Raw genomic sequence first — 23,292 nt, 5'->3', positions numbered from 1 at the left:
TTTGATGCTTATGTTGTTTGAAGGTTATATAGGAATCGGAAATGTTCGTGTTGATCGGGTTAAATCGGGTTGATCGGATTGATTCGGGGAATATCGACTGAGATCGGACATGATCGGATTGGTTCGGGGATTATCGGATGGGATGAGGAATGGTAGAATGGGTGTGATCCTGGATGCAAAGAAACATACCGTTCTTCAACAAGGAAGCGGCGAACAGGCGTGGGCTTGTTTTTGCAACAGCAGACGTATATGAGGATGATCAAGATGATGATGACGACGAGAGTGATGGGAACCGTCAGACCGACAATAAGGGGAACGTTCAACTCTGTAATATAAGGAATTAATTGTATAAAGATACAATACACACAAAAAAACCTCATTTATATAGAGAAATGAAATATTTTAAAGAATTTTCAGGCCTCTCTAACTGATGTTTTATTGATTTGTTACATTCATCTACTTTTCACAATTGTGTCACGAGTCATCTGGTTACGAAACAAGCTGAATGAATGAAGAAAATTACAGAACGAAAAATAGCTACTTACGTTCTGCGGGTAGTTTTCTGGAAAAAGAGAGAGGGAAAACAATGTTACACACAGAATTCTCATTTAATGACATAGAGATTACTGCATGGATGTCAGTAAAATACAATTTATTTTACGAGTTGTTTCAAAACGTATCTAACGAGCGAAAGAAACATAATCATTGCGAACCGGGATTCGTACATACGATTACCGGTTTCTGGCACGCCCAAGGGACGCAAATCTGTAAAACTTATAAGAGTGGACCACCCGGACGTCTGAGTGTGGATATAATGTCTGACTGTCGTACCTGACAACTGGCAATCCGTTCTCAACTTCACAATATTCATCACTTGCCAACGTTCTCAATATCTTCAGTGTATCACATACATTTCCAGCGGCGGGGACTGTAACAGACAATATATCATCTTATACCTGAATATACAGTTACAGAAATTAGAAAAATATCAAAGATATTGAAATGATATGTAAATTTATATATTTATGTATAATAAACAATCTCAAAACAGCAATACAGTTGAACCGCGTAAATAGAGTCTTAAGGACGATGAATATACACCGATCTATTATAGGTCAAGACAAGTTGATACTACTGTAGGGTTACAGTGCCGGTAAGGTTTCTTCAGATTCAAGTTAAATACATAGTCGTTACCGATCTACTGAGTTAACAGAGAATAATGATATTATGATTTCATGTAAAAAAAATATTTTTTCAAAATTCAATGTGAGTATATGTGTCACACCTACACATTAATAGAACTTACTGGTTTGTCCCTTGTATGTGACGCCTGAAACAGGAAAGGAGGTCGATCCAACTGTCACTGTGGGGCCATCGGCCAAGGCTTCGACAATGGCCGCCGCAAGACTCTGGGTGTCGGCTGTTGAAGTTGGGTTGATATTGAGATCGGAGTAGGCGATGACGCTGCCGATACTGAAAAGAAAACAAAATTGACAAGAATATAGATAACGTATTCGGATATCACAGTTGTATTCACGTTTCTCTGTGCTTGGCATTTAAACCACACAAGGGCGGTCGGGTAGCCTAGTGGTAAAAGCGTTCGGTCGGGTAGCCTAGTGGTAAAAGCGTTCGCTCGTAACGCCGAAGACCCGGGTTCGATTCCCGACATGGGTACAATGTGTGTAGCCCATTTCTGGTGTCCCCCGCCGTGATATTGCTGGAATATTGCTAAAAGCGGCGTAAAACCATACTCACTCACTAAACCACACAAACTACAACAACAGTCATGTGACTGGTGAGAATGAGTGTGTACGACTTTACGCCGCTTTCAGCAATATTCCAGCAATATCACGGCGGGGGACACCAGAAATGGGCTTCACACATTGTACCCATGTGGGCAATCGAACTCGGGTCTTCGGCGTGACGAGCGAATGCTTTAATCACTGGGCTATCCCCCCACAAGGTTATCCCTCGGTGAGAGAAATGGTTTCGTGAATTCTTTTCGGGAAAAATATTGTATTCGCCAAAAATAACACAAACGTAGTAGTTTGTTATAAACTTTAGCGCCATGAACAAACTGTCAAACTGTAGTCATGTCTCCATGTATATTTCCATTCGTAATACGCATGCGCACTATAACCGAATATGATCGCCGACCTTAGGCTGAAAGCGCTAAGCTTGTTGCGTGAACCAACAGTGGCACAAGATTTGGCAAGCACATGCATGTATTGTACTTCTTGCAAATGTTTTTATTCCTTAATTACTTTCTTGATATTTTTATGTTTTTATTTTTTATTCCATAGATAGCAAAATTGTCGCGACGATGTAGTTTTTGAATGAATACTGATATGGCCCAAGGAACATGTCACTCACGTCAAGTTGTACACTTTAGCGGGCACGTAGTTCTCTGAAGGGATAGTGGCATTGGCCACGCTATTAATCTGAAACAGAAAGAAAATGGTATAGATACTTGCCTCAACATTATGCTACACGTAGTCTTTACTTTAATAAAATCCCCTACATCTTTATGATTCCCCGAATTTGTATGCAAAATTTACATTTATTAAGCCAAACTAAAATATACTAAGCTTTTGTAACCGTCATCGTAACTCTTTAAATTCTATATTTTGTCAATGTTGATAATGCTCATGTGCGACCCTTCATGTGTTTTTTGAGAAACAAACGAATAATCAATATTGATAGGCGTATTGCAACACAACTGGATCAGTGAACCTACCGCAGCTTCTATCTGTACGACGAGATCCTTGTATGCCTGGGATGTTGGCCCCTGGTTGATAGCGGCGCTTCGGTCAAGATTGAATCGTACGTAGGCACCAAAGGCTTCGGAAACCTCTAAATAATGTAGAATACGTTCATTAATAAATGCACCAATCAAGCCCTTCTTGTAATGTATATCTCCTCTAATTAATGAGAGTTATTTTATTTTAAGCTACATTACAGCTATATCGAAACGATGATAAACGTGTCAGAGGAACCATTGATTTGCACAATCAGGGTAGATATATACGATCATCCATTCAGTAATTATGACCGATGTTTTTTTCTGTCGAGTCTACAGGTCTCAAGGAGAGACGAGAGACGATACCCTCAATGTATATGTGTGTCATAATCTAGAGACTGAAAATGGTTAAGTGATACTTAAACTCTGATTTTCATCAACACATTGTTGAATGATTAAAGATAAATTTATTCTTTATCCGGATGAAAGGTATGCCATATATTTGACATACATGCTGACTTGTTAAGATGGAATTTTAACACATCCTTTCACATACAATACTTTCATTAGATCGACAATATGGCCTTGACCTACTCGAAAGATTCCGCTACCATCACAAAGGCTGTAACACTTACTTGTGCATGCATTTCCGGTTCCATTATAACCCAATGGGCATGAGCAGAAGTAACTTCCGGGGGTGTTGTTGCATTCATAGTCACAGTTTCCATTGCTGCTGCTGCATTCGTTGACATCTGAAAATGCAAGCCCAGGATATACAGCGTTCCTTCTCGTATGTGGCGAGTGAGTTCGGAATCAAACCCGGACATTCGGGTGACGATCGAACGCCTTAACCACTAAACTACCCCACATTCCAGTAGAAATATAATTAAACCTATTGTAAACAGTTCCGAAATGATTCTTATATCCAGTAGATTTGTTTTTATTGTTATCGGTTTATATACATGTACATATTTTAAATGATATTATTTTAAATAAAACATTTCAATGTATTATATATATGCAAGCGAGTGAGTGGGTATGGTTTTACACATTGAACTCATTCAGGTAATCGAACCAGGTTGGCCACGCAATCACAGGTCAGTGAGCAGTTGTAACCGTATTTTCCCAAATCGCAAACTGAAAAGTTTGGCCGTAAATGTAAATACAACTTCAGGATGTATACACAAGGTCAAAAGTAACGATGGTCGTGGACTTTGTGTTGTATCAAACTGTGACATCATAACAGATAACGAATACCATTTTCTTTGATAATTTAAAGTGTACTGTTGTCTGGAGATACAAATAGGTTTAAGTAAATAAATCGTTATTATTTTAAACTGAGAGCTATCAATACTTTTCTACATGTATTTTGCCTTAGAGAAGAACCAGTAAAGATCCAGGTAAGAATTGGTCCTCAACAACTCATGCTTGTCGTAAGAGGTGACTAACGGGATCGGGTGATCAGGCTCTCTAACTTGGTTGATGCATGAAATTGTATCCCAAATGCTTAGATCGATGGTCATGATATCAATCACTGGATTGTCTGGTCCTGTCTCGATTATTTACAGACCGCCGTCATATGGCTGGACTATTGCAGAGTGTGACGTTAAACAACCAACCAACAATAATATGAAGAATGGTTTTTGTGTAGTGATTTACGCATAAATAATGTCATGTAAATACAAATGTTGAATTTGAAATATAAAGACAAACACCCACCTATACAGGTACTATTTGGGGCTTTGTAATACCCAGTCTCGCAGTCGCACGCATGTGTTCCGTTAGTGTCTCGACACACTTCCTTCCAACCTGTGCAGACAGGAGTGGCGGTGTTCAGGCACTCGTTGATGTTGTTGTCGCATCTGGTGTCGTTCCAACCGGCACTGCATGTGCACGCCCCATTCAGATTGTTACACGATGAGAAATGGCCCGCGACGCAATCACACTGGGTGGAGCACTCGTCACCAAAGAAACCAACGTTACACGCTGTAAACAAGACGCAACCATTTGGTCAAGGTTTCTGATATATCGAACGAGACAATTTTAATTTTCATACTTTCTTCAACACTTACAATATTGTTTACTTATCAAGTGTGAAATAATTTGTTTGATCCTCAATACATTATTATGAAAATATACACAGTGTATTTATTTGATACAAAAGCTCGATCAGTAATCAGTATCAGTAATATTTATACCCCCAATCACGCCTCAATACGTCATATCTCATTACATCGACATGTTTAATTTCAAAAAAAATTTGTCGAAAGATTTTTTTATAAATCAAATACAGTTTGATCCTGATATAGTCACAGGCAACATATTCATATATTCATATTAATATGCCCCCTTTTTTCTCGGTATTGATGACACTTGGACACACATTTCGTTGCAAACAGCTTCTAAACAATTTTCCACTGACGCTCGCTCACAAGACATGGCCTGAAGTTTACGGATTAAAGATTTTATTTAATGATGGTAGAAATTCCAAGAATATGACACTCACGGACGCAGGTATTGTTGGAAGCTTTGATGTAACCCCTTGTACAGTCGCACTCAAATGACCCCTGGGTATCTCGACATTGCTCGTTGCTTCCGGTACATACAGGCGAACTGTTGTTGCATTCGTTGACGTTATCGGTACAGGTGGAGCCTGTCCATTCGGGGTTGCACGTACATGTGCCATTTTGAGGATCGCATGATGTCGTCCTGGTGAAGTCACATGCACAACTTTGGGTACAATCCGCCCCAAAATGTTTCGAATCGCATCCTGAAAGTAGAAATTGATCACCACTGAAGAGGATATTTAACATTGTTCTCGTGAAATTTATCCCGAGATGTTTATTATGATGTTAAAGTAAACATATAGTGTTAAATTAAAATATTTAAAAAATATCAACCCGATTATTTATATTATGCAACTGGACTTTTATTATCAGTTAATTCCCTTGCCTCGGGAAGATGTCAATGGTGATTTCATGGGTGTGTTTCGGACCTGACGTTTGCATTTTTCGGCGACTGCTTTCAGCTTAGTAACGTTTTGATAACGTTTGTAATGTTTTGGTCAAATCAAAGTGTCAAGTATATACATTGTACTTTCTTTTGCCCTGCAGTAAAGTTTCTTCTGTTTGTAGTCGTGCAATGATGCACCATGCATTTCGTGATAAATTATTTTAATTAATTCGGGTTTATGCATACGCGAACAAACATTACCCAACTGAAACCGTAATGCTCAAGCCATAGCATCCTATAGCAAACTTACCGATACAGGTATCACCGCTCCTGCTGAAGCCAGCAGAGCAGGTACAAGCGTAGGAACCGTTCCTCTCGTTACACACGCCGTTGGTGCCGCAAATGGCGGGGGTGTCGGTACATTCTGCTACGTCATCCGTGCACGTCGTTCCTTTCCATCCAGTCCTACAAGTACAGCTGCCGTCAGTTGCGTTACAGCTGATGGAGTTGGCGGTGTCACAGGTGCAGTTCTGTGCACAGTTGGCGCCATACGTGCCCGCGACACAAGCTGAAACACAAGGACCAATTGTCAGCATGATCTGTTATGTTAGTCATATTATGAGTGAGTGAGTTGGGTTTAACGCGGCTTTGGACAGTAATTCAGTTATATCAACTTAATGTGGGAGGAAAGCCCTGAGTGATCCAGGTCTCAGACGTATACCACTTTGGTGAAACCCACGAGTAAGGGTATGGTGCTGACAACCAAGAAACATAGTCAACACGTCGGCGTGACGTGTGAAAGCTTTAACCACTTGACTACCCCTCGTTATCACAAACACGCTAAAGTGCTACACACCGGTCTATCAAAGAAAACTAGCAGAAAAAGTAATTAACATGAATCACTATCTTGAGGCCTATCAAAGTAAACCAGCAAAGCAAAGCAGAGAGCAACCCAATTATGGAAATATGTACACACTTTAATTAGAAATAATCAGAAATTACAAACAAGACACAAACGTTTTTAAAGCCATTTCTATTTAAAGTGTGTACATATTCCATATGTGGGCTGCTCTCTGCTTTGCTTTATTGATTTACTTTGGTAGGCTTCTATACAGTGATTCGTATTACTTAAGTAAGTGACATGAACTCTCAGTAGAATAGAAACAGGTTTGTCACAAGAACGGCTTTGGGTTATTAAGTATGTTGTCCTTCATTCATTCACTTGAAATTGGTTTGCAAGTGTGCCATACATCCTTGTATCAAGTAGAATCAGATCCTCTTACCAGTGCACGATGATTTGTCGGCAGCAAGTGTGTAGCCATCGTTACAAGAGCAGCTGAATGATCCCTGAAGTTCGGCACAGTTCTGGCTGCAGCGTTGGGGGGTTTCGTCACATTCCTTGATATCTGGGAGTTAAAGAGACTACATAAACCAAAATATTCTCATCCAAAAAATTATTTTATATTACTTGTGATGCTTAAAGATTGCGTGATTATGGTTTTATGCCGCTTTTAGCACTCTTCAAGTAATTTCACATAGGGGACACAGAGATGGGCTTAACCTGACGAGCGTACACTGCAGGCATTTGATTACCCGACCGCCCCGGTGCTTAATGAGTGACAAGGCTGGAACATATAACTTAAATATAAGAACCAATAGTTCGTTATAAGCATACATACAACATCTTCCAACAAATGCCCCGGAAAATACAAATACAGCTTTTCCTACTCATGACGAGAGAAACCTACCGTCACAGTTCAGGCCGTCTGCGTTGAGGGTATAGCCCGGGTTGCAGAAGCACGTGTCGGTGCCATTCTGACGGCGACAGTTTTGCTGACAGGTGGTGTTTTTAGGAGCGGAACAAATAGCACCTGCACCCTCTGAAAAATATAATATAATGGTGTTAGGCATTCACCACAACTTGTACTCCAGCATAATCCACGCTGTATATATTGATCAACTAGCGTACATACACCCTTTACCATTCCTCGAAACACGCGCTGTAACAGTTGGATAACATTGAAACAATTTTCATGGCGAATTCGCTGTGATTCCTTAATCATCATCAACTCCAAAAGACTTCACAGACAGACTGATACACTTGTTCTCAGTACAATAACTAGAACTTTGGTCCTCAAAGGTATTCTATTTCTGTCGAACTCCGTTTAACTCGATATAACGTTTAAGACGATGTCACCCTATGGTCCCGACAAACTCCTCATCTGCATTGTCTTTGGGAGGACTCCGCATGACTCGGAATATAGTTTAAGACGATGTCACCCTATGGTCCAGACCTACTCTTCAACAGTATTCTGCTTGTGTCGAACTCCGTTTAACTCGATATATCGTTTAAGACAATGTAACCTTATGGTCCCAATAAACTCCTTATCTGTATTCTCCTTGGGTGGACTCTGCATGACTCGGTATATAGTTTAAGACGATGTCATTCATTCTATTGTGTCGGATTACTCGATATAAATATATATTTGGTTCCCAGGATCTTCGGCAATCACTATCCTGCGCGTGATTGTTGTCGTAATGTTGAAACATGGCTCTCGGCTTTCATAGCGACGTCACGATGTATCGTATACACGAGTTATGTATCTTAGCAAAAACATTGTATGGTACTGAAAGTCCACAATGGTCGCTTGTAATCAGTATATGAACTAAATGTACTTACGAATGCAGAGGGTCGTGTTGGTTGGATCGATGGTGTAGCCTTCAAAACATTCGCACGAAACACTCCCGATTGTGTTCCTGCAATTCTGACTGCAGTCGCTTGTTCCAAGGGTACATTCATCAATATCTGCGATTTACAACAGAAAAACATTTCAACGTTGTTTCAAAATTGTTTAAACCAAAATTTGACAATATTTTCAATTTATATCAGACTCTTTTACCAACGAAATATAAATTATTATTCTGAAAGTCCCAGATGCCTAGATACTCCTAGAATAATATCGAATTTGCTAATGAAGAGATGCATATTGCATGTTGTTTTGGAGTCCAACATAAAAAAAACACAGACAATGTCATGTAATACTTTATTAAAATTTCCTTTCCATTGAATTTAATTTAATACTTTGTTAAAATTTTGTCTTACCGTTGCAGTTTCCTTTCCCTTCAATCACGAAGCCAGCTCTACATGAGCAGGTGTAATCCCCGTCAGTATCCGTACAGCCTTGAGTACATACGTTATCACCAGCGTTTGCACATTCGTTGATGTCTGGGGGATTCAAATATGGTTCAATCAGTTCACAAAGATCGCTGAGACAATAATCATTATGATCACGTTGGGTGTACAGTAAAGTACGATTATAACGAACTGAAAGGGACTACTAATTTTAGTTCGTTATAACCGTAGTTCGTTATAAGCATATTTACAGCATAACTACAGCAAATAGTAGGGACCAAAAAGTAAGTTCGTTATATCCGTCAGTTCGTTATAACTGTAGTTTACTGTATGTTTCAAAAGAACATAGCAGTTGTTTAAAAATCGTTAATGGAACCATTTAACATTCTGAAAGAGGTCGTCTTTTCTTCTTTCTTAATTAGATCGGGGTCACATCATGTAGAGATGCTGCTGCAAACCTATGGACAATATTTCTGTTGACTCAAGAAAGATGCTTTGGTAAGATGATTTAAACATATTCCTAAATCAGCATCACTAGATATTGAAGTAAGCTACTATTGAAATATATGGAGCGATGTGCTACTGAATAAGAACGCTGCAGTTGAAGGATAAACTCACTGTCGCAGGTGGTGTTGTCAGCAGAGAGGGAGTAGCCAGATCGGCACCGACATTGGTAAGATCCTGGAAGGTTCTCGCAGTCGGAGTTGGCCTGGCAGGTGACGGTGGAGCACTCGTTCTTGTCCTGGTCACACTTGTCCCCGGTCCAGCCGCTGTGACACACACAGCCGCTCGTCTTGTCACAACTAGCGGTTCCCAGAGGAGCGCAGCCGCACTCGTTGGCGCAGTTCAAACCCCAGTGGTTGTCATCGCAGGCTGAAAAAAACCCGAATGAGTGAATGTTGTTTATTGCAACAGCCTCAACATACCATAGAATATGTCGCTAATGGCATGTGCAACGATCGACGCTGGCGGGTACGACGACCACACGCGGTAGCAATCGAATCATGTGGTAGTATTTATGTATTTGTAATGAGTCCTTCTCTTCTCGTTTGCATCTAAATCGCTGCCTCATTAATTGCTCTTGTGAGCATCATGTCATACTGAGAACCGGGAATCAACAGGTCCATGGGTGCCAATGGATGGTGGCTTATATGAAGTCGGTTGCATAATGGTCTGCGAAATTATATTGAACCCTCAACTGACACATTAGAAAACGTTAGAAGATTTTACGGCGCCTTGAACAGTATCACAGTTACAGTACGGCGTGTCAGCTTACTGTGGGGGGAAAGTCCGAAGTGATGCAGATCCTAGACGTTTACCACTTCGGTGAAACCCACGAGCACGGGTATAGTACTGACAAACCTAGAAACATAATCGGGGCGAACCAGGATTCGAACCCACGATCATAGATTTCTGGCGTGCCCCAAGGCTTTGCACAGCGAATGACGGCGCCTTAGACGACTGGCCCACCCGTGCCCCCTGTACTCAGCAGAGATTCGGGGAGCTTGTACATACCTATACATGACCGTTCGTCGTTTTGAAGTTTCTGCCCCGCGGGACAAGAGCAGTTGAATCCTCCGGGAATGTTTCTACACGTGGTTTTGTCTGTGCACGTGTTCATTGAGTTGATTTCGCATTCGTTGACATCTGGTTACAAGACATAAAGCACTATAGAACAACTTGGACAATTACATAACAAGTCATTTGAGACATTTTAAATAACTTTTAGCAAATACATTTTTAATTGAGGAGAACATGGGCATGACGTTTATATAAATTACACTTCTCTTTTTACTTCATTGAGGACATTTTGAAGATACCTTAAGAAATACGCATTCTTTCGCCATACACCTGAATTATCTTACCGTCACACGCCATATTGTTAGAGGCTAGAATATAACCTCGGTTACATCTGCATGATGGGGCGCCGTTCTCCATGACACAGAAGTCTTGGCATCCGCCTTGGCCAAGACAAGGGTCAGATCCTGAAAGAACAAAACGGTTTGTTTTTTTCTAGATGACGGAACACTCCAACAATGATTGAGAGAGCAATATAGCTGATATATGCCACTGATATTTGAAGAGCTGTTTGTTTTCCTTCAAGTTTAAACAATATCGGAGGTAGAGGGCACAAAGAATTTTCCCAGCTTCAGCTTCTGTAGCACGACGAAACGTCAACAACGGAGAAAAATCAGTCTCGGTTATCAGCAAATGAATTCTTTGCGTGTTAAAGGCAAAACAGCGATGAAAATGATATGAATGGATCTCTGAAAACCAGTGATGACAACAGGTGTTCGCGAATTGGGTAATGTCCTGCATGACCAGCTTGGAACAATCGAGTCTCGACCAGACCAGATGAGTCTTGTAACCATCTGTATGACAAGACAATCAAGACCGTCCATTCTCTCCACCCTAAAAGCTTGCAATGGTGGGCCTCGTTCCACAAAGTGATCATTCCTCTTCGGCTATCGTATTTCCTATATAATTTTGGCGTAGAGGTAGGGTAGCTTTATAAACGCCCCAGGGGGAATTAACATTCCGACCTCGTGCAATTCAGCTCAATCAGTTGAATGTTATCAGAACAAACCTATTGATATTACTTTTTGAAGGTCATTCGGGCGTACGTTGTATGTGTGTATCTCTTACCGAATTTTCTGCAGGTTTTTCTGTCGTCGTTGAGTACGAATCCGTCGTTGCACCCACAGTTGTAGCTGCTGGGGGCGTTGTTGCACACCTGATCACATCCTGCCTGACCCGTGCTGCACTCGTTAATATCTTAAACATCAAACATACTAATCACTAACATGGGTAACATATTGTGACATATTGTATGCACTAACCAACTTTCATCTCCTCAAAATGAAGCTTTTGTCAGGCTTGTCTTCTCAAGATAAGGTTTTTGGCAGCGTTGCTTTATCACAATGATGTTTTTGTCAGCGTGGACTCGCAAAACATCAGTTAATCTCAGGGTAGATATTTATTCTGAGAGGATATTAGAGAAACAAGCGCATTGCCATGTTTATTAACACAGGTATCTGACATGGGTATGAATATTAATGAAACGTGCCAGTAGGTATCCATAAAAATAAAATCGTGTACTTTACCTTCGCATTTTTCAGCAACTTTATTGTATCCCAGGAGACAGTTGCAGACGTAGGATCCCACTAAATTGACGCACTGCGAGTTGTCGGGGCATGGATTGACGGTCGCCGCGCACTCATTGATATCTGAATAAATAAAGACGATTTCACATTACTCCCTTTGCAAAGAGGCCAGTAAACGTGGACAGTGTACCCTACCGACTCCAACTCATAGTCTCGATGCAATCCGTATCGTTCCTGGTTTATATTGACAATCCGCTTCTCTGGCTGTGGGTAATTCTATTTTTTTATGGTCCCCGTGATTTTGTGTTAATTGGGATTCACTGTATTGAAGAAAAACACACCCGAAACCATCATATGTTTTATATCATACTCTTGATGAATAATGTTTGTTAAATGGATTGATCGTTTAAAATAATTTACGTATATCGTCCCGACACACTATGGTCTAATATACAAGCGGAAATCGTTGCTTATAAAGTTAATCATAGATTGTCTGGTCCGGATGCGGTTATTTACAGCCTCCTTCATATATAGCTGAAATGTTGTTGAGTGTAGCGTTAAATAATAAACGAAACAAATGAAACTACAGAAAAATCTTCTTTTTTTTTCGATAGTAACGAAATGTTCACGTTAAAGAGAGTTAACTGTACATCCGCAATCCAATTTCATTTCAGCGATAAGTTTTCACTGTGTATCGATAGAACTCCAAAGAGACACAGTATATACTACTCAAAGGAAGTTAAAGATACCTTTTTTAAGTTTTTAGTGTGTAGTAAACACATATTTCTTTTACTGTTGCCATAACGACGCCGTCGTTTCAACAGTACGTACCGATGCAGTCGGTCCCATTCTTGGCATAACCAGTTGGGCAGTTGCACATATAACTTCCTTGGTTGTCCACGCATATTTGCTTGCTGCCACAGATGTTGGGGTTTACTTGACATTCGTTGACGTTGGTGACGCAGTTGACGCCGCTCCATCCGGACACACATTGGCAGCCCTTGACAGAGTCACACCCTGAAGCCCGGCCTTGACATTGGCATGTGTTTCCGCACTCGGGTCCCCACTTGGGAGGTATACATTCTGAAAAAGAACATTGCATAACGAATCTCATTGTTTTAGCGTCCGACTCTCCGTGTTAATGAAAGCGACAAGCACTGTGGGGACTACCAGAAACCAGTGCTTGCCGTAAGAACCGATTAATGTAGCAGGATCCGCTATTTTCCGTAAGGGCGTGAGTCTATTCACTGCTGCAAGATTTGTCAAAAGACAAGGTGTTTTGTGCAAAGGTATAAGTCTATGTACTACTGCAGGATATGTCATAAGATCCTTTCTGTTAAAATGTCTGTTGTAAGACAAGGTATATTGTGTAAGGATCTGAGTATACTCACTGCTGCAAGATCTGTTATCGGCGTCCAGGCTGAAGCCATCAACACAAGAGCAGGTGAAGGAACCATCACTGTTGACGCAGGTCTGAGAGCATAGGTTAAGGTTGCACTCGTTGATATCTGCAATACAACACAACATAAAAGTGAACAATAGTTTTCGTTTTTTGTTTGTTTTATCGAGGCGGACTAGACAACCCAGTGATTGACATCATGAGCATCGATGTTCGTAATGGGATACGATGGCATGCATCAACCAAGTCAGCCAGTCTGACGACCTGATCCCGTTAGATCTTCACGGATGTGAACAGAAGGTATGTATGCCAAGCACATGACTAACATTTGCAGACAGGAACGTTAATGTTGAAGAACAATGATATACGGGTTTTTTTCTTTCTGTGATCAACATTTAGAGATTGTTTCAGTCCCATTCAAAATTGGAAACAGTTAACAATTTAAGTGATTTACACTTGACAGCGCATTGTAAATATCTTACAAGAAATAAAGAGAAAGTCCGTTGTCAAGGTTTAACTTCAAAATGATTATACTGCTATTAGTTATTGTTGTATATAAGAATAGTATTATGCCTTTTTTCTTAACGGGAATAGCTGTAATTACGATTTCTGTATATGTGTTCAGGAGAAATAGTTTCTAAGTTACGCTGATCCGGCTCACACAGTTGTGAATTGAAATGTTCAAATTATACCTTCACAGGCCTTGTTGTCAACGGCGAGTTCGTAGCCTGGCCTACAGAAGCATGTGGGGGCACTGTTCACCTCAGTGCAGATGTGGGCACAGCCATGACCCGAACAGCTTGGTGGCGCTGAAAATAAATGCGGTCGTAAGTCAGATAACAAATTATGTCACGCCTGGTGATGTTAAACTGTTGTTAAACTGTTGCCCGAACACTTGAATGATGTGTTATGTACGGTTTTGTTGATGTCCATATGTATATGCACATAGTGGGTTTACGGGAGAGTTTTGCAATTAGTTCTTGAGAAATATCGGGTTGGCAATACATGGGGCGGTGGTGGTAGTGGTGTGGGGGAGGAGGGGGGCGGGTGTGTGTGTGTGTGTGTGTGTGTGTGTGTGTGTGTGTGTGTGTGTGTGTGTGTGTGTGTGTGTGTGTGTGTGTGTGTGTGTGTGTGTGTGTTTGTAACTTACCTGTTTGCTGTGCACAGGTCTTCTGGTCGGAGTTAAGAATAAAGCCAGGCAGACAACTACAGGTGTAGCTGGCATCAATGTTTTCACATTTCTGTTCACAGCCGTCAGAACGGTCCGCACACTCATCAATATCTAAAAACACAACAAATTTGCCTATGATAAAGATAATGATTAATTACAACATCAAACGCAATACTGAATACCAGTAAACCATTATTGTTACTGATAATGAAGTATTGGAATAGAAAACCTGACATGACCTTTCACCATTTCACAACGAGTGATTACTTAACAAGGGAAATGTTGAAAGTAGATTCCATGAATTTGGAAACAATCAAGTGGTACAGTATTGAACATGGTGTTTTGAACCCATAGACGTGCCGCCGAATTCAACAGTAAAGAGAAGTATTGACCCGCTAGATCTAAAATGACCCGGACGACGACGTTTTTTTGTTTTTAGCCTTTGTGTTATGGTAGGTGGCAATTCACATATTTTACGGAGTGGCCCAGAATGTATTAACGGAGCATCAGCAACCGGATGCTCCGGAAGACGTACAATGATCACCGAAACTTCGGGTAGTTGAATTTTTTAATGTTTTCAAATGCAGACTTCAACTTCCGTATCTGCATTCAATTGTTTTAATGCCTTACCTGCGCATGTTCCGTCCGTCAACTTCCGGTAGCCAGAGATGCACGTACAAGTGAAGCTACCGACGGTGTTCGCGCAGTTGGAATTGGCGGGACATGGCGATGAACTTCTCTGGCACTCATTCTCATCTGTTGGAACGGAACAACAATTGCAAATGGTATTAGTGACATACACATATATGCTTAGTAAACGTATGAAGCATTCGCATGTACTTGTAACTTCATAGCATACTGAAAACCTAATAATTTGTATCTTAAGGGAACCGAGATCTGAACAGACCAACAATCCCCCCAAACACCATTATTTTTTTCTCGTTGACATTTTGTGATTAATATCAATTCAGCAGTCAATGCTTTCTCTAATTACACAGTGACAAAACCTCAGTTTCACCCAGAGTATTAATGGCTAGAACATGGCAACGGACGGTGGAACAGAATCCGCCTTTAACGCTGGCGCGATGTGTTGAGATATGACAAGGTCCTATCTGGATCTAGTAGCCTCCATCAATAACTATTTTTATCAGACGCCAAAGATACCACGATTAAGGTGTCTCTCATGACAGGAATAGATGACTCGGCATCTCATCTGTCCTGGCACTCTCCTACCCACAGTTCCATGCGGCCGGCAGCCAGCCAGCATAGTACCTCTGCCACAGGGCAGCGCCATATGATGATTCGTCACCTCTTTCACAGTCCATTCAAAATATTGAATATGCTTTTCACCCGTTTCATGATGGACAAGTCTGCACATTTTCCTGAACAACTGTCAAAGAATGGTTACGGTTCATTAAGAAAATATCCTAATATGTGAAAATCTACTTGTTTTTGCTTAGATATCCTTTGTTTACATTGGTTGTTCGATTCTACGTGCTGTCATCGAAGCCCAGCGGAGAGCTAGCGATACGGTCACTTGGATGTATAAATATATATTGTCATGAAATTCACTGTCGCAGTTGTAGTAGCATATCTATGTAATTATGTAAAACGATATGTTAAGCGCCCCCAAATACTTGCATTAGTCCGTTCTATATTGATATTCTGAAAAAAGCCCGTTTGTTTACAAACAAGAGAAAAGTCCGGTCACGTGATATGCAAATTAGCCTGTGGCAGTGGTGTTATGCTGAGTCACCACTGCGCCGGAGTGTGCTGTCCTGGGTCCATTTGCCTAGGTCTATCTTTGTGTACCTTCACACTTAACGTTGGCGGTATCGCTCTGGTAACCAGCTGGGCATGGTCCGCACGTGAAAGCCTTGCCGGAAGACACCTCAACTGAGGGAGTGACGTCAGTACAACTTCGGAGAGATCCACACGGCTTAGTCTCGCAGCCATTTTTGTCGGTGTTGCAATCAGTTCCTGGTGGAGAGAAAAGACAGTACGGGCATTGTTTCAGACGTATAAATTCGTGACATTTTACAACACTATCGTATCATGAAGTTCATAACATCTGATCATTACAAAACATTAATCATTTCCACTTTCTTAACAGATACAGACATCAGTAATAAGTGTTATATCACTCCAATTGAACATCAAGTGTACTGGCACACACATGGCCATCCCCCTTCTCTAAGGTTACATATTGTAACGGTATCTATGTGATGAATGGTTTTTCAGCATTATATATCCGTTTCATGAACTTTATGGGGGTAAACATCTACGAGCTTTGCTAATAGGACTATCCTCCCACACGAAGCTGACACGCTGTTATTTAAGTGACATACTGGAAACATGTGGCGTTAAACCAAACTCACTGGCTCAATGGTTTTGCGAAACCGAATAGAAGTGCTTACCTCCCCATCCTGTTGTGCACTTGCAGGCAGCAAGTTTAAATGTGTCTGGCGAATTGGCGGCGGTGGAAGATCTGGTATTTGTGAAGTCGCACGTTCCGCCGTTGTTACAGACCCCACACAGGTTAATCTGCACGTCGATCTGGTTAGAAGCCAAACCTTTAGCATCCTCCGATACCAAACTGAAAATAGTTATTATAATTATGACATTAAAAACAATGAAATAACAGAGAATAATAGAAATAATACAAATAGTAATAAAACTCATAATATACGGTGGCGCTTAATATAATAACAAGAAGAAGAAGACAAATAAACCAAATTAATCATCAGTGTTGAGGCTAGAGTTTTAGGTTTTGCAGTGTGGCGTGGCTCTGGGGGTATCACACAACTCACACAATCCGGACAGGGTCCAGAGAGGCAGGGGTCCAGACAACGGCCCCGCTATCCGCATTTAGATTCAGGCCGGTGGGGGTGGTGCCAACGACAACGTATCTGACGGTATCTCCCTCGGCGTCGGTGCTGGAGTACGACAGACTTGAGGCTTGAGATACCTCCGCGTTCACCTGGGCCGTGCCGGTGAGCTTTGGGGCACTGTTGGCTACAAAAAAAATCTATAGTGTGTCAGTGAGAACTTATATATACATCCCAATTATGAAAGGATGGACTGCATATGAGGAAATCTGTTGTGACGAGCGCTCAAAAACTATGTTATTTAGAAATGCCAAAAATTATTTGAAATCTCCAAAATTCAACGCATTCATTCATATAGTCAATGACAACATAATCTTGATCAAGCCACTCATTACAAAACCAAATTTGGCACAGACCTGTATGTTTTGTTCGTGAATTTGTTGACAAGCTAAGTGGTGGTCCAACGTTTTTGATTTCTCTTTATTGTTTAGCGTTGCATTCATCAATATTACAACTATATGACGGCGGCTTGTAAATTGAGTCTGGACCTGGTAGGGGTAGGGGTCTTACCCAGGGTGGCTCGCACTGCCGTGGCTGCTACCTGCAACGCTTTAGTCGACTCTGCCAGGGCCTGGTTGCCGGTGGCGGCGAAGTCAAGGATGCACTGCTTGTTGGTAGTGCCACCACACACCTCTTCAGCTTTAGTCCTTGTAGCACTGTCGATCTCGTCCAGGAACACTGGCACAAAGCTCAGATTGTTCGCAGCGGCGTATGTTAAGCCTGCTTCGTATCTCAAGACACTTTCTGCTTCAGTTACACGCCCTGCAGAACAAGTACAATGTTATTCTCGTTTCTATAATTACTTGGTTGGGGCTTTCTTTGGTTTTAAAAGAAATATAAGCCTGGTGGAAAATATGGATATAAACAGTTAAACAATTAGCCACCGATGGAAAGAAAATAGAAAGTAGTTATTGTGTACTCACATGTTTCCCCCATTTCAAAGATCTGTCTTTCAGTTGACGTCGATGGAATTGTCTCCCCTGTTTTCTTCACCAGATCGTTTGTCTGGTCAATATCATAATTACCCATTAAGCCTTTAGCCAGGCCCCTATACAAAGTGTTTATGTTGGTCTCGATGGATAGGGTTTCAGCGTTTATACTAATCGCAATTGAGATTCCTGAAATGATAGAGATAAGTAAATAAAAGTTTTTTTAAGAAGCAATATTCGTTATTCAATGTATTCACTAATTTAGATGAAATAGCTACCATATGTAAATGCTGTGTTAACGATCAAACACTGAAATCCAATCAGCCCTATACGAACATGTCATTACCGCTTCTGTTGTAGGAAAACAATCTGCATCAAATATTCGAATACGACATGATGTTGATAACCCCTTCCAAGTGTTAATGGTCAGTTTCGAGAACACACGGTGTCGCCATTGTACTTTTCACCGCAGTAAGAAAGCAACTAACGGGATCGGGTCGTCAGACTCGCTGACTTGGTTGATGCATGTCATCGTATCCCATTTGCGTTGATCGATGCTCAAGGTTTCAATCAATGGACTGTCTGGTCCATACTCGATTATTTACAGATCGCCGTCATATGGCTGGAATATTGCTGAGTGTGGTGTTAAACAACAACCAAACAAACAAAAACCTTTCACCGCAGCCGTGACACCAAGTGTTCGCGAAACTATGCGGGCGTTGGATGTTAAGTTCACTGGAAACAATATGAAAAAGAAACCTCGCGTCAGCTGTCAAAAGATATGAAATTTGTCTTACCCGACTCTGTGAAGTAGAAGCTGACTTTGTTAACCGCCTCCCTCCTGACCACCAGGGTGGCACAATCTTTCTTGTAATTATCCGCCGCGTAGAAGAGAGCCGAGATATCAGTCCCGTTAGCAAAGATAATCATTTCTGTAAAGGAACGTCTTTCTTTAGTTCATTTTGTACAATTTATCGATAAGTGCTGTGGTTTGGTTGATGTTAATCAACCTAAACGAACAATGACACCTTAATGTTTATTCTAGTTCTTATTAACGTGAATCTTGGCTGATGCATAAACAATTTTTCAATGGACTATATAGATTTTAGGAGGAACACCCCCGTTATATGTTACATATCGGGCAGAAACAAAATGCATACTTGTACGTTCGACGTTCATCTCCACAAAGAAAATGGCGGGATATGAAGCTCCGACAGTTGTCTCCGATACACCAAAACCCTGGAAAATTGTCGCTTTTGAGTCGTCTCCTGTTTGGGTTTTAGCCGGGACCGTACGACACTGGAGCACCATTGTGAAATTTCCGTTAGAAATCTCGGACAATAGGTATTCGCCGTACCCGTTGAAGGAATATTCAAAACCATCCAAGGTTGTTATGTGGGGATCGCCTGCAGCGTTGGCTGTAATAAACAAACATGGGTGTCAGATGCAATGGATGGGAATTCAATGTATGGCAATGGCTTAAGGAACAGGGATGAGTGGGTTTCCCGTTAAACGCCGTGATAAAACTTGAATACTGTTACAAGCGGCGTGAAACCCATCTCACTCACTCACTACAATAAAAGGCCCTTCGTGGTTTGGGATACAATAGGTTGAAAGTGTGGATGGGAAGGGAATATAAACCCAATGCTATTCCACAGATTTGTGATAGTCCTGTCACAAGCGAGATGGTCCTCTAATTAGGGGGACTCACCTTCAGATACTGAGGAGGTGGTGTCACAGACGCCTCCAGGCCTCATGTCTCTGAAGAGCTGACACATGCTGTTCTGGACACAGCAGTTATCGTAAGAGTCGATGTCCTGAGTCTGGTGAGCGCTGTCTGAGCTTCTGAAGCGGAGGTAGTGACTCGTAGCTTCGTCAAGGACTTCATTGCTGTAGCAACATTGCTGAAAGAAACGGCAGATTTAGAATTAATTAATGATTAATATAAAAGTTCGTTCGATATATGGTAACTGTGCTATCCTTTGACGAAAACCTCATCTGATGGGACGAACCGACCTGACAATGCCAATTTATAAAAGAAAATAAATGTGTGTTTGTTGTTTAACGCCGCGCTCAGTTATATTCCAGGAATAGGACGCGGTCTGTAAATAATCGAGTCTGGACCAGACAATCCAGTGATAAATAGCATGAGCATCGGTCCACGCACCAGACAATTCCAGTCAATTACAATGTGTGGAGCTCATTTTTTGTGTCCACCGCCGTGATCATGCTATAACTAGACTTATTGCTAAAGATGGCGTAAACACCAACTCTATCACTGTGATATGTGTCCTGTTAAACGTATTTATACAGAATAAAATCTTATCCTACCTGTGTGTCAAGCTTGTTCTTGTTCTTGATGAGTTCGTAGCATTGCAGACTTCCTACGGTTGTTGGTCCGTCGAAACTCTTGTAATTCTTTATGTGAGCTTCAGCACATGGACAGGAGACCATTTGCGCGAGAGATTGGCGAAACTCCGACATCAAAAGGTAGTTGGTAGTGTACCAGGACCCGCAATCAAAGGCGGCTTGTCTCGACGCTTCAACTACTGCCAGCTCTCCAACTTTCAGAAGAAACACGCCATTTCGTCCTGCATCAAAATCGACAAGGAATGTATTTCACACCGTTGATAATAAATAAATCAAAGACACCACGTTAACGAGTGATTAACCTTGTAATGTGTTAATTAACATAATTAACATTTGTTGAGTCAACTCGTGGAGTGTTTTGTTTTTAAATACAGGTTAAGGTTCTATATATAACGCCAGAAAATAACCAGTCTCGAGAATCCGACTAAACAGATCCCATTCTACGTAAAAGGCAGATAAAAGGTACATATCATATGAAAGGATAACTGAAAATCATTGATTACACCAGGTTTAGCGAAAAGGGCAAGCATGTAACAATGCAGAAACCTACACAATCCTATGTTTGAATACAAAGCAAATGTCACCTGTATTTCCAGTGATTAGATCCATGGGAACAGATTCCCTTTGGTCGCCATCTGTCTTGTATTGCTTGTAGTTATTTAGAATTCCAGCAGTTAAATGCTTATAACCAATGACAGAACGATCCAAGTAGCTCTGGGGCCATGCCATGTCTTTGTAGTTGCTGAGTACGTAAGAATCAATTCCGTCAGAGATCAGAACGGCTTGGAATGTGTTGCGCTGTAATTGGAAATACACAATCGTGGTGGAACATCTGGTATTGGAATGTTTTGTCTGGTACCCAAATTTGGATGGGTATATTTTGAGTGATCAGTTTCCCACCTTAACGCTATGATATTTTTGTGGAACGAAGGCCATGTGGGGACCCAGTTTCACATAGTTATTTGAAGACAAACAGTATTTTAAAATGCCACTGAATATTTCCAGCTTTGTAAGTTAAGATAAATACTGTATATAGTGTCACTTCACTGCTGATTAAACATCACATGAGATGGCCTTAACAAGCACGCACCAGTCTTGCTTGACAACCGTATAAGGATCCATACCGAAACGTACTCCCCTACGGTAATTATGGAAGTTGTTATCCATAAATTGTGTCAACTTCTAAGTAATGCCTGTCAAACAACACGTACCAGAGTTGATGGGGTGGTTTTGTCTGTCCTCTCAAAGTAGGGAACATCGAACCACGTGATTACGGCGACCCACATCGCCTCAAACGTTGGGTCGACAACCTGAACCTCATTTGTCGCTCTTCCAAGGATTTCAAAGGCTGGAAAAAAAAAGAACATGAAGAAACCAAACACAGTTGATGCAGTGATACATTTAGAAACTATTGAAGGCATGTATTAGTTTTGAAGTACTTCAGCTGAGGGTCTCGGTTGGAACAGGGGTCTAAGACGTGTAACTTTTACATCTTTCCAGCAGCACTTGGTCTGTCAGCTTAATTTGTTCCATAATTAATAAAATGCATGACCTGCGTTAATTTTGAGATTTGAGATTTTTTTTAACGCATGCTGTGATGTAACTGAACTACGAGTGCAAGCTATTAAAACCTTCATGAAAGACCTACCTCCTGCATCGCCGACCTGATATTCGCCGTAAAATACCTCAGCGGAAGTGCCAGCATAGAGAAGGTTGGCGTCAGCGCAGAATACACATATGAAGTCCTCAGGTTGGGTGTCGATGCTGGCCAAGTCAGGGGGGTTATAAGCAGGGTCGCTGAGGGTTGTTCCGAAGCTCAGGATGCCGTTATCGCCCACCTAGTCGTATACAGATCAATATTTATATATTCATATATTTCTGAAGGCTATTGTGCGAATGTTGCCTATAATACTACTACACTACATGTACAAGCTAAAGACAACCATTATACGTATTCAAATTTGCTACTACTGGTTCTACGACTGCTACAACTGCTGCTGCTACTACTACTACTATTATTACTTCTACTACAATTGCTACTTCTACTACTACTACAATAACTACTACAACTACTACTCCTATTACTACAACTTCTAGTATTACTGCTGCTACTCCTACAACTACTACCACTACTACTATTACTACTACTACTACTACTACTACTACTACAACTACCACTACTACAACAACCACTATTACTACTACTGCTATCATGAGCTACTTCTTCTGCTAATACAACTACTCAACCTAACCATGGTTACTTCTACTCTTTCTACAGTTACTGACAATAGGCCATTATTTCTGCTTCATTAACCATTGCTACATCTACTGCGAATTTTACATCTAATATTTCTACTGCTGCTACAACCGTTGTTAGATTTCAATTACTATCGCTTGTGTCATTACGTATTTCTACGACTTTTCCAGTGTGCTTCACTTACCGAGTAGTACGACTTGGATGCTGTGTTGAAGGTGAAACCAGATCGGATGAAACGACTTTCGGAGTTGGCGTCGATACCTCGTGACAGCTTATTGTCAATGGTGGAGAATCCCCAGGGAAAGAAATCTACAATAGACAACCGGTTTTGGTATACCGACGAATTACA

General features: G+C 41.2%; 1 protein-coding gene across 1 annotated transcript in view; it reads right to left on the bottom strand.

The window, feature by feature from the left end:
- LOC139463869 (uncharacterized) overlaps positions 1-23,292 on the bottom strand; it is a 41,890-nt gene that overhangs the window by 2,796 nt on the left and 15,802 nt on the right. The window contains exons 10-46 of the mRNA XM_071245265.1: positions 23,128-23,252; positions 22,335-22,524; positions 21,898-22,034; positions 21,271-21,484; positions 20,648-20,907; positions 20,028-20,220; positions 19,477-19,734; positions 19,114-19,248; positions 18,311-18,505; positions 17,898-18,149; positions 17,310-17,514; positions 16,917-17,095; positions 16,312-16,479; positions 15,130-15,255; positions 14,479-14,610; positions 14,021-14,137; positions 13,321-13,437; positions 12,761-13,012; positions 11,930-12,052; positions 11,472-11,600; positions 10,691-10,810; positions 10,341-10,472; positions 9,444-9,698; positions 8,796-8,918; positions 8,373-8,498; positions 7,441-7,572; positions 6,976-7,098; positions 6,003-6,260; positions 5,247-5,510; positions 4,460-4,726; positions 3,376-3,492; positions 2,738-2,853; positions 2,374-2,441; positions 1,307-1,473; positions 832-928; positions 546-562; positions 190-325 (exon numbers count right to left, since the gene is read on the bottom strand). Of these exons, the coding sequence (XP_071101366.1) occupies positions 190-325; positions 546-562; positions 832-928; positions 1,307-1,473; positions 2,374-2,441; positions 2,738-2,853; positions 3,376-3,492; positions 4,460-4,726; positions 5,247-5,510; positions 6,003-6,260; positions 6,976-7,098; positions 7,441-7,572; positions 8,373-8,498; positions 8,796-8,918; positions 9,444-9,698; positions 10,341-10,472; positions 10,691-10,810; positions 11,472-11,600; positions 11,930-12,052; positions 12,761-13,012; positions 13,321-13,437; positions 14,021-14,137; positions 14,479-14,610; positions 15,130-15,255; positions 16,312-16,479; positions 16,917-17,095; positions 17,310-17,514; positions 17,898-18,149; positions 18,311-18,505; positions 19,114-19,248; positions 19,477-19,734; positions 20,028-20,220; positions 20,648-20,907; positions 21,271-21,484; positions 21,898-22,034; positions 22,335-22,524; positions 23,128-23,252 (6,025 nt within the window). The remainder of the gene's footprint in view (positions 1-189; positions 326-545; positions 563-831; positions 929-1,306; positions 1,474-2,373; positions 2,442-2,737; positions 2,854-3,375; positions 3,493-4,459; positions 4,727-5,246; positions 5,511-6,002; positions 6,261-6,975; positions 7,099-7,440; positions 7,573-8,372; positions 8,499-8,795; positions 8,919-9,443; positions 9,699-10,340; positions 10,473-10,690; positions 10,811-11,471; positions 11,601-11,929; positions 12,053-12,760; positions 13,013-13,320; positions 13,438-14,020; positions 14,138-14,478; positions 14,611-15,129; positions 15,256-16,311; positions 16,480-16,916; positions 17,096-17,309; positions 17,515-17,897; positions 18,150-18,310; positions 18,506-19,113; positions 19,249-19,476; positions 19,735-20,027; positions 20,221-20,647; positions 20,908-21,270; positions 21,485-21,897; positions 22,035-22,334; positions 22,525-23,127; positions 23,253-23,292) is intronic.

Source organism: Haliotis cracherodii, unplaced genomic scaffold (assembly GCF_022045235.1).
Source record: "Haliotis cracherodii isolate W230 unplaced genomic scaffold, xgHalCrac1.p SCAF_16, whole genome shotgun sequence".
Taxonomy (NCBI): Eukaryota; Metazoa; Mollusca; class Gastropoda; order Lepetellida; family Haliotidae; genus Haliotis; species Haliotis cracherodii.
Note: the sequence above shows the minus strand (reverse complement) of the source record. Positions and strands in the feature narration are given on the sequence as shown.